Genomic DNA, 15,619 nt, shown 5'->3' with positions numbered 1-15,619 from the left:
ATGATAAGCGTTTTTATATGTCTATAGTATGTCTTAGTAATTAAAAATTGATGCATCTGTATATTTATACACATACGATCAGAGTGAGATATATTTACTTATACGAAGATAAAAGAATGAATATTTATCGCTATTGCGCGGTGGCAAACCATACCGTATTATCAAGCTGTTGACAATTTTCTTGAAGTCATTCTTCATTACTTTTTCAGCGAATATTTTCTAATAACATAGTAAGTTGCGGTATAGAAAAGAAACATTTTCCACGTCAGTAAAGAAAAGTCACAGCTGTGATCACTTACTATTGCAGTGCGTTGTACAAAATATCTTCGACCGAGCAATTAAAATCGCGTATGACGTTAAATGTAAATATTGATACGATAGATACATGGCAAAACTATATATAACAGTGCATGTATAATTTGTTAATTACATATAGATTTCTCTCATCTGTATAAAATATCGTGCTTGAAGAATTGAGGATTGTGAAAAAAGAATTTGGCGAGTTAGCGAAAAGTGTGCGTGTAACAGATCAAATAAAGAATCAGAGAACACTTCGCGCGAAATTTCGAAACGTGATTCACGCAACACGCAATATTATTGAATTCACATTGCGAACCCATAAAAGAAATAATGATAGACTTCGTTTAAACAGTGCCAATTTCTGCCTTATAAAAATGCGTACGGACTCGCGTGCAACCTATGGATAACACTTTCGCTGCAATTATCGTGAAATTTTTCATGAAACTTATATTGTGCCTATATTTGTAACACGTTTCGTCCGCGCGCACTTATATTAAGCACATCTCTTACAGGAAGTCGGATGAAGTGTAAAGTGTTATTTGAATTGGAACAACGTTGAGTCGGAGTGCGAGACGTCAATGCGCACCTGACTTCTGCGTGATGCAAATTGCTCGCGTTAATTTCCCAACGGGAATCAATGGCAACACCTGTGCACCTTCTGATATCTACACTAGTGACCCTCGAATGATAGAACCTACGATCTACGGTCTAATTAATTGTAAATTGTTTAGCGAACCAACACCTTATGATCGTATACGCGAGTACTTTCCGCACTAATTACTTAAGTATTTATCTTAAAAAGATTTTACTGCGTTTGCATCATATTTGTTCCTCGCGTAATTTATCGTTTAGTTGAAAATATTTTAAATCGGATATTTCTTTCAATTTTGATTGTTTTAAAAATTTTTTTAATGTGAAGTTATACTACACAAAGGCATACTACATGAAGTATGTACAGGCGTTTAATAATATAAGACCTTCCCAAATGGGGACAATGATACAAATGAGTTAAGGAGAAGGTAAGAACTGGCGGTCGATATGGCGGTTTTAATAAAAACACTTCAATAACGCGATTACTTTACGATAGCCGCGATCTTATCAATTTGCATTATCATTCTTTATTTTGCTTAGTTCTAAATTATTCAAAAATCAAACGTATTTCTCGCGAGACCTCTGGAGGTTACACGAATTGACGCATCGGAAATACGATTGTTGGAAAATAACGAAATCAGAAGTGTGAATTAACATTAAGAATTTATTTATTTCTTACTTGAAAAAATATATCAGAATTATTGAAAATGATCTTTTTCTCTCTTTTAATTCGCACAAAGTTATATGTATACATATTGTGCATATATACCGGCCATTAATCATATAGTGCTATTCCTGATAAAAAAACTGAGTCGAAAAGTCCTCTACCATTTTACAATTTTCGCAATAGTTAACAAGATATTAATTACTAAAGATTGTCGAATAAACAAAATCGATGCATAAGACAATTTTAAGATACCTTTCAGTGTTCTCTGTGAAATATTTTGAAGATGTTCCTTAAAAAACTTTAAAAGATATCTTAAAGTTGTCTTATGCGTCGATTTTAGATATTTGCTCATTAGATAATAAAAAAAAATATTGGTAAAATGTTAGATTTTTTTATTCAGTTTTTTATCGGAAATATTATTTCGTACTAATTATATACAGTATATAATTAGTGGACGTTTAAGATACATCTTAAAAAAAGTAATTATAATTATAGAAAATATTTTGATATTTGTAATTAATAGTCTTATAATCCTCCCCCCCCCCTCACGTTAATTTTAAATTAAACATTAAAATTAATTTATTATAATTTTAAGCAGTACTACTTTCTAGCATCAAAATACGACGAATTAGAAGGAAAAAAGAAGCAAACGAGGCATTAAACGAGATATCGATATATCTAAATTCTAGATTAATGCGGTGCAAACGAGCAGCGGTTCTGTTGAACCGCGGTGTCGGAGCGCATTATCGCGTATTCCCCGTGCGACATTAACAAAAGTGACGTCGTCGCATCGCGCAGAATTATAACGTACCAACCGCAGAGTGAGAGATGAACAAGGAGAGTGTATTCTCCGGTGTACCGTCAATAAAGCCGTCGCGCTAATAATTATCGTGGCGGCATGGCAGAGTCTCGAGGGGCGTCATTAGGCGACAACGTCGCATATTGCGGCTTTTAATGTTTCACAAACGCTTTGCAGGTATGACGACGACGACGACGACGACGCCGACGCCGACGACGACGACGGCGACGACGGCGACGACGACGACGACGACGACGACGACGGCGACGACGACGACGACGACGACGACGATGTTGTACAGCGTTTTATCGCTCGACTACGTACTAACGAACGATATGCACACGTGTCCCAAAGAGGAATATATGACCAAGTTATTTCGATATACAAGCAATGAAACGACAACGGGCATTGTTATGCTTCGCGTTGGAAACGCGTTCGTGCATTGTCTGTCATAGAGAAATAAAAATTATCGTGCACAACCGTCGCAGACGGCCATGCTCGATAATAAATGATAAGAAGTTGTACGTGATGCTATTTTTTTTTTCTTCTTTTTCTTTCCTCACGCACCTCCTTTTTCAACTAGACAGACTTTTCCGATCACGCATCGTTTATTTGTATTTCGTTTAGAACATGCATGATATATGCAGGCTTCCTTAACTTCTTGGTGAGATAAAGATTGCAAAAGAGAAAGAACAATTTGCTAAATTCTTTAATTTTGTTTACGTATTAAAATAATGCAATTAAATGATATTTTTACTTTACACAAGATGATATTATTAACACGATATAATAATGAAAGTCAACGCTCTCTTCTTGTAACATAATTCTTGGAACATTGCACCCTCTTTCTTGTTCCTCCATTTCTCCTGCAATAGACGCACAAGAAACGATAAATATACGTTATATGTAATCAATGTACTCACATGTATGTATTAAATGTACATAGCAAAATATGATAAATACATAAGAAATGTGCATATATATATATATATATATATATATATATATATATATATATATGTATACGTATATGTATATGTATGTATGTATAAATGCATGTATAATTAAATTACTATAATTTCTCCGTGTTGAAGGAATGACTGCGATGGTTAATATACGAATGATTGACGCTTTCACCGTTGATACTATATAGGTACTTTTATAAATCGCCTCACGTCTGTCGCAAGAACGATCTTCAGATAAATTCGACTAACATGGTAGTGAAAGTATAAGAATGAAAAAAGTAACAAAAAATTAAATAAGTGGCACTAATAATATTGTGCTACACGAGATATCAATGTCGCAAGAATTAATAACAAATCACTGTCGTACATATTCCAGTTAGAACCAAAATAAGTTAAATATAATTGTTCTGATTAAAAAAAATATGTAATAAAAAAAATTATATTTAAAAAAAGAGCAAAAGGAAGAGATGTCAATAATAATAATAAATGTATAAAAGTTATATTTTATCTAAAAAGTTTCAAACGAAGATCTGCTTATAAATACTTCGTAACAAATTTTTCATACATGAATATGTATAAATATGTATAAACATACATAAACATTAACACGCATAAATATTCATAAATATGTATTAGGTGTTGGAATTAATTCGTAGCGTTTTACAAGTGATGGGAAGTACTTTCATTAATGTATTTTTTAATGCTCATGTGAAATAAATAACATTCTTTCATTAAAAAACGCTACGAATTAATTCCAACACCTAATATAATTATATATGAAATATGTCTATACATATTCATACATCTTTTTTTTTGTAAAATTACTTTTTAATGTAATAGAAATAATAACAGTAATGCGAAAACATTGAAAGTAATTAAAAAGATGATTTTCGCACTATTTGTTTTAGAAAAAAATCGAAAAGTTCGAAAAAATTACTTACGTATAATTATATACAAAATATATGCATAATTATGTATGAACAATTTTTTTACATTTTTCCAAATTTGTTTTTTTCTAAAACAAACAATGCAAAAATTATTTTTTATGTTTTCATATTACTATTATTATTTCTGTTATACTAAAAAGTAATTTTATATTAAGAAAAAAGGATGTATGAATATGTATATGGACATATTTCATATATAATTATACATGTGAATATTTATGCGTGTTTATGTATGTTTATACATATTTATATACATATATATTTATGCATAAAGAATTGTTTACCGAGTTGTTGCAAAATCTAAATTTAATAAATTAACTTTACTTAAAATTATGTGTATATACATTTATGTATATAATATATATATGTTTATTTATGAATCATCTGTGCTAAAAAAGAATTTACGAAATTTGAATAAATACGAGTATTTGTTTAAATAGTACCAATGGAACCATTTGTTTACAGAAAATAAATATTTATTCAATTTAAAAAAATAATATTTAAATTAAATGTTTTTTTTAATTGAACAAATATTTATTTACTAAGTAAATGATTCTAGTAATACTATCTAAATAAATATTTATTCAAATTCTTTTTCAGGGTGCATAATAATCTGTATAATAATAATAAATCATGAATTTATTATATTGCATTATTATTCAAATATTTATATCTACAGTTGAAAAGTGTGTATTGACAATTGATATTTAGATTTCTCAAGGACTTCAATGATAATCATGAAAATTTATCCAAAGTCGATAATCTTTATTTTAATATCAACCAATTACCGGTTAATTTAAATCGGCGTTTAACTCGATCGATAAAATGTCTAATACAATAACAATTATTGTTATTTTTTTCGATACATTAAACATAATTCTATCAATTAATTTAATAATTTTATTTGCATTATTTAACAAAATAGTGCTTAATAAAATGCTTAGTAATTAAATTAAGGCTGGATTGTTCCACCTTTTGATAAACTCTCTTATGCTCTTACTCTTTTACTTTTTTGTTTATTCAGTAGATTAATTAATTACAACATAGTTTATCGAAAAATAGAACGACCAGCCCTATAATAAAGTTTTTTTTTCTAGAATCATTATATAATAATAAAACGAACTCATCGGTAATGTCGCATTTTACCTAATGATCGATTTAAGCTCATCTCGAGGAACGGACGATTATCGTTCGATTATCGTTTGGTTTGAAGTATCGAAACTCGAAGTAATTGATACTAGCAGACAGAAGGGAGAGACGAGAGAAAGCTACCCTTTGACACGAGTGCGAGTATGCTTCTCCTCTCCTCTCCCCCTCTTTCCTATGGAAGTTGGGTCGAGGCGAGTTCATGAGCGGTTGGAGTGTTGGAGTACGCGACGCGCACCGTGATGCATCATCACGGGGAAACGTCAAAATGAGAGCATCCTCGTGATAGCTTGCAGTGCAACGCGGTGCAAGTGCACGGCAGTGTTTCGTTTCACCTGCGAAAGCAAACATTAACGGTTCCGTCGGCGACGTCCGATGTTACGCGACAGACAACCACGCTGATATAAAAACGCTACGACGAGCCGAATTCGCAAACACAGCTTTGACAGCTTTATCTCCCTCTTTCTCTCTCTCTCTCTCTCCCCCTCTCGTTGATATCGTCTGGCAGTTCCAGGAAAGCGAACAAAAGTGCGTATACGTAATCTCCTGATTTTTTATCCGATATGTATTTCTCGCTGGCGAAATGCATTCATTTCCGGAATCGTGCGATGTATTCTTTGCATTTTTGTTCCTTACGATCTTTTTTTATGACGAGATGCGAGAATATTCCAGAGTGCTGAATGCTCCAGAGTACTTCAAATATGTGTACGAATTATTTGTAATCTGTTTCGATCGTGATTGCAATGCACATAAACATTCGTCTTGGTCTCACTTTACGTTATCTATTTCTTGGAATTTCAGTAGGAAGGTGTCACCTCCACATTTCTCTTTATGTTTATTTAGATTTTGAAAGTGGAGTATATGAAAACTTTGAAACTAATAGTGTAAAAGTTTTAAATTATGAAATGTAATAGATATGTGCTTGGATATATATATATATGTTACAGAAGCATAAAGAGATAAAAGATCGTCTACATAAGCTAGTAAGCTATCGTTAAGAAGGGTAGCTCTTATCATTAATTTTTAAGAATCTCTGAATGACTCATACAGTTATGAATAAAGTCTTCATATTTCTCATAAAAGTTACAATAAATGTGTTCTTTTTCGAAGAATGTTTTGAACTATAATATACAATATGATCAGTAAGCTACATAATATATTGAAACATGTCTTTCTTATACTAAACTATAATTAAAACTGTAAACGAGAAAAGAAAGACAAACAAATACTCATTTTTTTATTTTTTCCTTTAGTAGTAAATAACATTAGTCAAATAGCGAATTTTTGACAAAGAAAAAAAGAATACAATGTTTGCATCATTGTCTATGAATTAGGACACACCTACTCCTTGATGAGTCACTCCAATATATTATACTCACTGAACAAAGTTTGTTTCAATCCAACTTACATCAACGTACACCCATTTCATATTGAATATTCGAAAAGGAATAAATCTAATGTGTTTTATTCTTCTTTTTGGAAAGAAATATTATATAATATGTATCTCTTCTCTCTAATATCAAATAATATCTTACATTAAATAATTTTAATTTATATAAGCTAAAAAGTAGTAATGATTAACAAATATTTTATTTACTTAAGAATATGTATGTTTCACATAACATATATATATAATTTTTTTTGTTCCTATAGGGAAACCACATTAGGGGACCTGCTGCAGGCACATTTGAGACCTGCGGTGGTTGGTGAATGGTGTTGCAGATAGATTCCGTGTGGGGCTGGGCGTCACCCCCGCTGCGCCTCCAGCTAGCCGGGGGGACCAGGGGTGCCTCGGGGAGAGCAGCTGCGGGCGCCCCATCCTCGCAGAGGATGGGTGAAATAGTCGTGGAACGCGCTCCCTCCCCAGCACGCCTCAGTCATACCTCTGAGAAGCATCCTCGTGCAACGTTAACTGAGCTTAATGTTCTTCGTCGTCATCGGGAATTGTGCGACGTTGTTCTCAATGTTGGTTCTAGAAAGATATTCGCACATCGCGTCATCCTTTCAGCATGTAGTCCATACTTCAGGTATAATAGCACAAGCACAATCAATATTTTTGATTTGCCTGATCTTATAACGAATGCTATATCTCTCTATTTTTTTTTCAGGGCAATGTTTACTGGGGAGCTGGCGGAATCTAGACAAACTGAAGTAACAATACGCGACATAGACGAAATGGCTATGGAATTACTCATAGACTTCTGTTATACTTCTCACATTATTGTCGAAGAAGCTAATGTTCAAACTCTCCTTCCAGCAGCGTGCCTTCTTCAATTAGCAGAAATTCAAGATATATGTTGCGAATTTCTCAAACGCCAATTAGATCCATCAAATTGTTTGGGTATCCGGGCGTTCGCGGATACCCACTCGTGTCGCGAACTTCTGCGTATTGCTGATAAATTTACTCAACATAATTTTCAAGAGGTATACCTTGTGCAAGGAACATTGATTAAGTTTCTGATTTGACGAAACTTATTGCTTTTATTTTATATATTGTAGGTAATGGAGAGCGAAGAATTTTTGTTGCTACCTGTCGGACAATTGGTAGACATTATTTCATCGGATGAATTGAACGTACGTACGGAGGAGCAAGTTTTTAGCGCCGTGATGAATTGGGTGAAATATAATGTTACGGAAAGACGACAACATCTTGCACAAGTCTTGCAACATGTGCGACTGCCATTACTCAGTCCAAAATTTTTAGTTGGTACTGTCGGATCGGATCTATTAGTTCGTTCTGATGATGCTTGCAGAGATCTCGTAGATGAAGCAAAGAATTATTTACTTCTGCCACAAGAAAGACCATTGATGCAGGGACCTAGAACAAGACCCAGAAAACCTACAAGACGGGGAGAGGTGTTGTTCGCAGTTGGTGGTTGGTGTTCAGGTGATGCCATTGCTAGTGTCGAAAGATTTGATCCTAATACTGCCGATTGGAAAATGGTCGCACCGATGAGCAAACGGAGATGTGGAGTGGGTGTAGCAGTGTTGAACGATTTGTTATACGCAGTCGGCGGACACGATGGACAAAGCTACTTAAATAGTATCGAGCGATACGATCCACAAACGAATCAATGGTCTTGTGATGTTGCTCCTACCACTTCCTGTAGAACTAGTGTAGGCGTCGCTGTGCTTGATGGGTTTCTTTACGCAGTTGGTGGCCAGGATGGAGTACAATGCCTTAATCACGTGGAAAGGCAAGTTAAAGAAAACTTATGTTAAAGAAAATGTTGATATATATGTCAATATAAAAAATAGTGCATTTGCATACCTAATGATATATGTATATATATATACATATTATATATATATATATATATATATATATATATATATATACATACATATGTGTGTGTGTGTGTGTATGTGTAATTTTTCAGATATGATCCTAAAGAAAATAAATGGTCTAAAGTGTCGCCAATGACTACCAGAAGGTTGGGAGTGGCAGTTGCAGTGCTCGGAGGTTATTTATATGCCATCGGCGGGTCTGATGGACAATCACCTCTTAATACAGTAGAAAGATACGATCCAAGACAGAATAAATGGTCCCAAGTGTCCCCGATGTCTACGAGACGTAAACATCTAGGCTGTGCTGTATTTAATAATCTAATTTATGCTGTGGGAGGACGAGACGATTGTATGGAACTTTCCAGCGCCGAACGTTATAATCCCCATACGAATTCATGGAGTCCTATAGTAGCGATGACATCTAGGAGAAGTGGAGTAAGTTTGCGTTTTGTAGATATTTTAAAACTTAAAATATATGGAAAAGAAGTAGATGATTTATCTACACATAAAAAAAAACTAGGAATTATTTTAGAATTTAAAAGCATAATATATAATGATGAAGTATCAGTTTTAACAATTGCTGTCATGGATTTCAGGTGGGTCTAGCGGTAGTAAATGGTCAATTGTATGCGGTAGGCGGATTCGATGGAACTGCGTATCTAAAAACAATCGAAGTATATGATCCAGAACAGAATCAATGGAAGCTATGTGGTTGTATGAATTACAGGAGGCTTGGTGGAGGCGTGGGAGTGATGCGAGCTCCACAAACCGAAAATTACATTTGGTAGCTCAGGCCCCCCTCTTCAGCCCAAATGGCTGAAACTCCTCTAACTCCTCTTACACCGGTAACGCCAGTTACACCTGTAACACCTCCTGCTCCTGTATCGGTTCCTGTTATAACTAGTACTAGAAAACGCTACCGCCGATCGATGAGCATTATATAAGTGATGTATGCATTTTGTAAAAGACTTTGCCTTTCTCTAAAATTTCGCGAGAGTATCTCTCATCGATTTTGGATATTTAATTTATTACTTACATTTCTCTTCGTTCAATTTAGCATACAGATCATGTTACAGAGAGAAGATACAGTTATTTTATCGATTTATTGCAGTTGTTTCATATTTTTATTACATCATATTATCTTGTAAGAATCTTCATCAATGTTATTTGTATTCTTGAGTAATACGATACAAATTCCAGCTGTTTTATATTTAAATATCTAGACAAAATATTCTTGGAAAAATATTTTATAATATATGCATATATATATATATATGAAGTTTTAAAACATTTCATTATATGAAATAAAAGAAAGGCAAAATCTCTTCCCTGACACTCGCCAGAAACATATATGTTTTAAAAAGACATTTACAGCTTCCATTCTTAAATGATCGAAATAAAAGAGCTTAAGTTCTCAGTAGAGTTTTGATTTAACTGCAAAGGGTCGTTTTTGTACCCAACAATTTAAGAATGTAATATAAGACAATGATTTCTGACTTTGTAAAGATAGTCTGCTTTAAATATGTAGATATCTCCTTTTGTTTATAAGACTGAATTTCAATCAGAGAATATTGAGATACTCATGATAAGTACAGTTTACATTCTCTTGTAAAGAAATATCAAGTTCAATCGCATTTTCTATTAAAGTCTGTGAATAACTTGTGTATCTAATTTATTTGATGCATTTATGTTATCGACGACTTGTCACAAACGCTAACATACATGCCCAAGAAAAAGCAATATGTATAATACTTGAAAAGTATAAATTATTTAAACAAGACATTTGAAATCGTTTCTTCGCGTTGCTGCAAGAAGATGTCATTTAATCAACATCATCTGTTATATACATTTAAATATCTACAGAGAGGAGTAACCTTATCGTACAAAATGGTGATAGGGATCATTGACCAATAATCTCATGATGTAACATTCATTGTAATTATGTAATAAGAATTAGTAGAATTGGCTAAAGGTGACTAATATTATACTAACAAGAATAATTGTTTATGACTTATTTTGTTGAAAATTAAATAATACATAAGAATTACTGGGATGAAAGAGCAAAAACATTTATAAATTGTCATTGTTACATGTATGAGATTGTTGAAGGCAGCAAAATGCATGTCTAGCGTAAGAACATATTGATGATGTAATGTAATTCTTTCTAAGCAGCCGATTGCAAATTCTACCGATGTTTATTCCGAATCTCTCGAATCTTACGACGGTTCATTAACGCATTTCTCAATTAATTTCTGGATTATTCCAAATCCATTCATATTTAAGTTCTAAACACGTGATATTATAGAGGTAAAATCGCTATTCAGTTAATCAAATTAAACATTATACAATAGTACAAATTATCGTAATTCGTGAACAAAGTTCAAATAAGTGTTCAATATTCAACCTTGTTTAATTAATTCTGAAGAAGTTGCAGCTATGTCCCAGGAGAATGTAATATTATTTCCACAATATTTTATATGCGTAATATTAGCGAATTAATTCTAATTTATGTCAAAAGTACGTAAGAGACCGATTCTTGTATTATACCGAATCTTAATGACACGTTTTTCATAAGCAAGAAACATTGAAAGTGATTATGTTATTGATTAGCGCGCGTAGTCAATCCTAAGTAAAGCACGAAGTGTTAAGCGCAAACATATTGTTTTCTCATCTTACTAAACGAGATCAAAAACTTGTTCTGTACAACTGTTCAGTACAAAAGAAGAGTCATAGGATTTCTTTCCTGTTCTTCATCAATAAATTAAAGAAAGTGCGCATTAGAAATTTGCGCGAACCATTATGCAAAGCGTTATTGTGTCCTATATCTGGAAACAGCTAGAATATCCAAGAATTAATTCTTTTCCTCATAACGATATTTGTTATTCAGAAAACGATGTTTTTTTGTTAAAAATTTTTTTTAGATTTATATTATATGTAATGTAGATTAATGAAGTCTAAACTTGCGAGAAAAGTTATAAATTTTGAAGTCGAAACAATTCGTTATCTTAAAAATTAAAACAGTAAAAAATAATTTATTTTCATAATATTTTTATTTCTCTTAACTTTTATTTATTTTATTCGTAAATTTTCCATTTTTTCTATTTGTATTAAATATAAAACATATATTTGAATAGCAAAATCTATAAAAATCAGAAAAATATAAAATATATATACATGACTTGTCATATTTTAATATTGCAATTAATTGAATTAACAAATGGAATTTATTCGAATAACAAATTGATAAAATGATAGCGTAAAGAAATAAAATAAATAAAAATTATTACATCTCTCTTGTATTATATTCTTTCAATTGAATCAATTTGTAGACATTCGAATAGAGAATTCCCCTGATGTGTTTTAGGAAGTTTTATAAATTCCCTATTCGTAAGCCAATCGATTGATTCCAACATGTCATTAGTGTCACATAACGTGATTACAATAATATCGATGCAATTCAGCATAACAGTATATATGGCAGTCTGGATCTACAATCTACAATAGATGTTTTAAGCCTTAAGTCGTAAGAAATTGACCAATTATAGTCGAATGCGAGGAGAATAATTGACTGTGATTCGTCCATTTCTTATGGCTTAAAAGTTAAAAAACCTATTATAGATCTGAACTAGGCAGATAAAAAGTTTATTTTGATATTGTGAACAGTCGCCGCGTTGCCGGTCGTGTTGTATCGTATGACGTTGTATATTAGTGACATTCCAGTGATTACATGACTTATCAATTGACATTCCTCTTTTATTCGATATAAACTACAATGCTGCTAGTGAACCATGCTGTTTTATTTAATTTGTTATTCGCGTATTTTACTTTCGGTAATCCTGAGGAAGAACAAGGGGTTAAATACGCCAACAAATGCGAAGGTTAATCTGGAGCAATCCATTCTTGAGACTTAAATAAATTACAGTAAATTTAATGCCTTGGAATATCATTTTTTCTGTTAACTTAATTAACTGGAATCATTTAGAAAATTCTCTATTAATAACTTTAAATATACATTTAATTACGTAATTAAAATTATTCTGTAATTATTAATTATAGTAATTTAATATTATCGTAATTATTTACAGTAATACTGTAATTATTTACTGTAATTATTTATTACAGTAATTTTATTTACGTAATTAAAATTACTCTATAATTATTAATAAATCTCTATTACAGTTTGTAAAGTTTTAGCTACAGAACTTGAAGCTAGGCTGGATGAAACAGGAAAGACAAATGATGTGTTAGAAATTGGATATTCAGTAGATGATGTTGTGCCAAAGAAGAAAAAGGAATATAAGAAGTCGTAAGTGTCACTGATACAAACTGAATGACATCATTCTGATGAAACTATTAGGTGTTGGAATTAATTCGTAGCGTTTTACAAGTGATGAGAAGTACTTTCATTAATGTATTTTTTAATGCTCATGTGAAATAAATAACATTCTTTCATTAAAAAACGCTACGAATTAATTCCAACACCTAATAGTATAAATTTTGTCTTTCCAGAGAGTTACGGTTAGTGGAGTCCATGGAAAATGTTTGTGAACGTATATTGGAATACAATATACACAAAGAACGTACAGACAGTACGAGATTTGCAAAAGGAATGAGTCAAACATTCAAAACATTGCATGGCCTCGTGTAAGCAGTGCATAGATTAATATGATCTTTTATGTAGAATATTCTGAAACTTAACATATATGTATGATTATAGGGATAGAGGAGTCAATGTAGATTTAGGTATTCCATATGAGTTATGGGACAAACCTTCTGTTGAGATAACTACTTTAAAAACGCAGTGTGAAGATTTGCTGGAAAATTATGAAGCTGACATCGAAGACTGGTATTACAACCATCAAAGAGAGGTTTCTTTAATTAGGTAATGTCCTAGAATATATTTGTCGCAATTGTTGATATATCATTTATGTAGATATATATTATGAAAACAGCGTTTATTTTTGATTAAAAAATGATCATTTAGGTATTTATGTTCTGAGCGTGCATTGAAAGGACAAAATGATTCTTGCTTAAATGAAAAACTCAATGCTGAGAAAGATGCCAAAAAACAAAAGAAAAAGGAGGTATTAAAAGAGGATACAAATAGTAAAGGAAGTATGAAGGATAATTCCTCAAATATGAAGCAAGAATTGTAAAACTACATAAATAAATGAACAAATCATATAGGTATCTTTTATCAATGAATTAAATAGAATGTGATCCTAATATACCCAGTAGAAATATAATACAACAGACTTCTGATCCTATATAAAAGTAATTTGTAAATATTAGCATTGTTTATATATCTAGATATGTGTGATATTTATTTCTTTTTTGTACTGTTGAAAATTTTATAATAAAAACTTTTTCTATTTCGTACAAGATTCTCTTGTAAATGTATATATTGATAGAACATCATATCAATGTTAACTCAAATGTTATATTGAGACGAGAGAGAGAGAGAGAGAGAGATTCATATTTGGTTCTTATATTTCAGACCATTTTAAGTATAACCTTAAAATGTCATGAACTAATTAGAGAACTGCATGAGCATCTTAAGACCGTTTTAAAATAAGAACCGATTATAAATAGGCCTGAAAAATCTGTTAACAAGTTTGTAGCTTTTTTTATATAATATATGAAAATAATTCTTAAAAGTATGAATTGTTTTATTAAATAAAAATAATATCAATTGTACTAAAAACAGCATATAGTTTATTATTTACAAATGAAATACATACTCTTCAGAAAAAGTTTTTCGTTATATTTGCTACACTCAATTATAAATTATTTGAATCTTGGGATGGTTTGGATTGATTTCTGAACCGTGGTGGTACCCATTTAATTTTACCACGAAGTTCTCTCAAACGTTGGAATTCTTCCTTAAAGTCCTTATGCTCATCTCTAAACAGACCGTAATTACGCAGATGTGTCATCAATAGCTCGGTCTCTTTAAATCTTGGATAATATTCTACAATCTCCGGTCGTTTGTTCACTGGTTTCTCACTAAAGAGCTTTACGACTTTCATCGATTTCTGATTAGTTGGTCTGATTACTTCGCCAAAGATTCGATTACTCAGACGATTCATGCGCATAGCGTAAGTAGTGCCCACGTTTATCAAATTCACGTATTTACTCATCTTGATTGAAGTATTAGTTCTTCTGTTGTGTCTATAAAAAAAGAGAAAATAAGATTACAAATCGGAGATTAGAATGAAACTTTCTATGTTCAAGACAATCGACAGAAGTCAATTTTAAAAGAATTCCGTATTTATTCACTTACCACTTTTATAGAATTACAGATTAAATTGTTTATTTTAAACACGAAGAGAGAGAAAGGAATAGAAAAACATCGTTCACGCATCATATAGAGTCTATGCTTACATTCGCCTATGCGTACAGTGTACACATTCACAAATTGCACAGCTGATTATATGTACATATATACAGCAGAGTGACAAAGTATGTGTAGTTAGAAGCAAGCTATTAGCGCTCTACGTGTGCAAAACGTGAACATGAACGTGAACTACGTAGCCATGTTCGTAAATATATCTGATGGTAACACGATGTTATGTCCATGCTCTTCTGGTTCTGTTCTGTGCTATGCTCACCGCTTCAGTGATGAGTGTTTTCCATTTGATGACATAAGTCGACACAAGTATCACTCTATCTTTGTTGCTCTCTGAATATTAAGAAAGATGTTTCTGTCACTAAATGAAAAGCACCCACATAATCTTGGATATGTACATATTACATATCCCTATCATCGAGATATGGCATCTTCTTCCTAGCAAATGAGAATGGATTGAAATGAATTGAAATGGATTCAGATTTTCAGAAATATTGATTCGCGAATGTTAAAATGAATGCTTTTCTATTCTGAATGCATTTTTATTCATTTGGGAATTGCATGGAG

At 32.1% G+C, this 15,619-nt stretch overlaps 3 protein-coding genes across 4 annotated transcripts; 2 read left to right on the top strand and 1 right to left on the bottom strand.

Annotated features, from left to right (window-relative positions):
• Positions 1–5,498: 5,498 nt before the first annotated feature.
• Positions 5,499–11,503, top strand: dbo (Kelch-like protein diablo). Of its 2 annotated transcripts, none has more exons than XM_011067148.2 (6): positions 5,499–5,943; positions 7,069–7,442; positions 7,524–7,839; positions 7,915–8,612; positions 8,796–9,138; positions 9,300–11,503. In XM_011067148.2, exons 2-6 carry the CDS (start codon positions 7,126–7,128, stop codon positions 9,489–9,491), a joined length of 1,866 nt encoding a protein of 621 aa, XP_011065450.1. In that variant the 5' UTR covers positions 5,499–5,943; positions 7,069–7,125; the 3' UTR covers positions 9,492–11,503. The 2 variants fall into 2 exon arrangements, with proteins under 2 accessions (XP_011065450.1, XP_087266190.1); XM_087410064.1 differs by lacking the exon at positions 5,499–5,943 and adding an exon at positions 5,982–6,120.
• A 596-nt stretch (positions 11,504–12,099) lies between these two features.
• On the top strand, positions 12,100–14,085 carry CNPYb (FGF signaling regulator protein canopy b). The gene is made up of 6 exons (XM_087410065.1): positions 12,100–12,226; positions 12,367–12,581; positions 12,883–13,009; positions 13,213–13,347; positions 13,421–13,585; positions 13,688–14,085. Exons 2-6 carry the CDS (start codon positions 12,476–12,478, stop codon positions 13,857–13,859), a joined length of 705 nt encoding a protein of 234 aa, XP_087266191.1. The 5' UTR covers positions 12,100–12,226; positions 12,367–12,475; the 3' UTR covers positions 13,860–14,085.
• Positions 14,086–14,395: 310 nt separating this feature from the next.
• mRpS33 (mitochondrial ribosomal protein S33) lies at positions 14,396–15,148 on the bottom strand. Its single transcript, XM_011067167.2, has 2 exons — positions 14,987–15,148; positions 14,396–14,874 (listed from the first exon to the last, which is right to left on the bottom strand). The coding sequence occupies exon 2, from the start codon at positions 14,841–14,843 to the stop codon at positions 14,484–14,486; it is 360 nt and encodes a 119-aa protein (XP_011065469.1). The 5' UTR covers positions 14,844–14,874; positions 14,987–15,148; the 3' UTR covers positions 14,396–14,483.
• Positions 15,149–15,619: the final 471 nt, after the last annotated feature.

This window comes from Acromyrmex echinatior, chromosome 10 (assembly GCF_024713525.1).
Source record: "Acromyrmex echinatior isolate Ae372 chromosome 10, ASM2471352v2, whole genome shotgun sequence".
Lineage (NCBI taxonomy): Eukaryota > Metazoa > Arthropoda > Insecta > Hymenoptera > Formicidae > Acromyrmex > Acromyrmex echinatior.
Note: the sequence above shows the minus strand (reverse complement) of the source record. Positions and strands in the feature narration are given on the sequence as shown.

Coding starts and splice junctions, on each gene's coding strand:
- dbo (XM_011067148.2), top strand. CDS start 7,126: ATGGTGTTGCAGATAGATTCCGTGTGGGGCTGGGCGTCACCCCCGCTG. Junction 7,840..7,914: donor CTCAACATAATTTTCAAGAG/GTATACCTTGTG, acceptor TATATATTGTAG/GTAATGGAGAGCGAAGAATT. Junction 8,613..8,795: donor TGCCTTAATCACGTGGAAAG/GCAAGTTAAAGA, acceptor GTAATTTTTCAG/ATATGATCCTAAAGAAAATA.
- mRpS33 (XM_011067167.2), bottom strand. CDS start 14,843: ATGAGTAAATACGTGAATTTGATAAACGTGGGCACTACTTACGCTATG.
- CNPYb (XM_087410065.1), top strand. CDS start 12,476: ATGCTGCTAGTGAACCATGCTGTTTTATTTAATTTGTTATTCGCGTAT. Junction 13,348..13,420: donor AAAACATTGCATGGCCTCGT/GTAAGCAGTGCA, acceptor GTATGATTATAG/GGATAGAGGAGTCAATGTAG. Junction 13,586..13,687: donor AGAGAGGTTTCTTTAATTAG/GTAATGTCCTAG, acceptor ATGATCATTTAG/GTATTTATGTTCTGAGCGTG.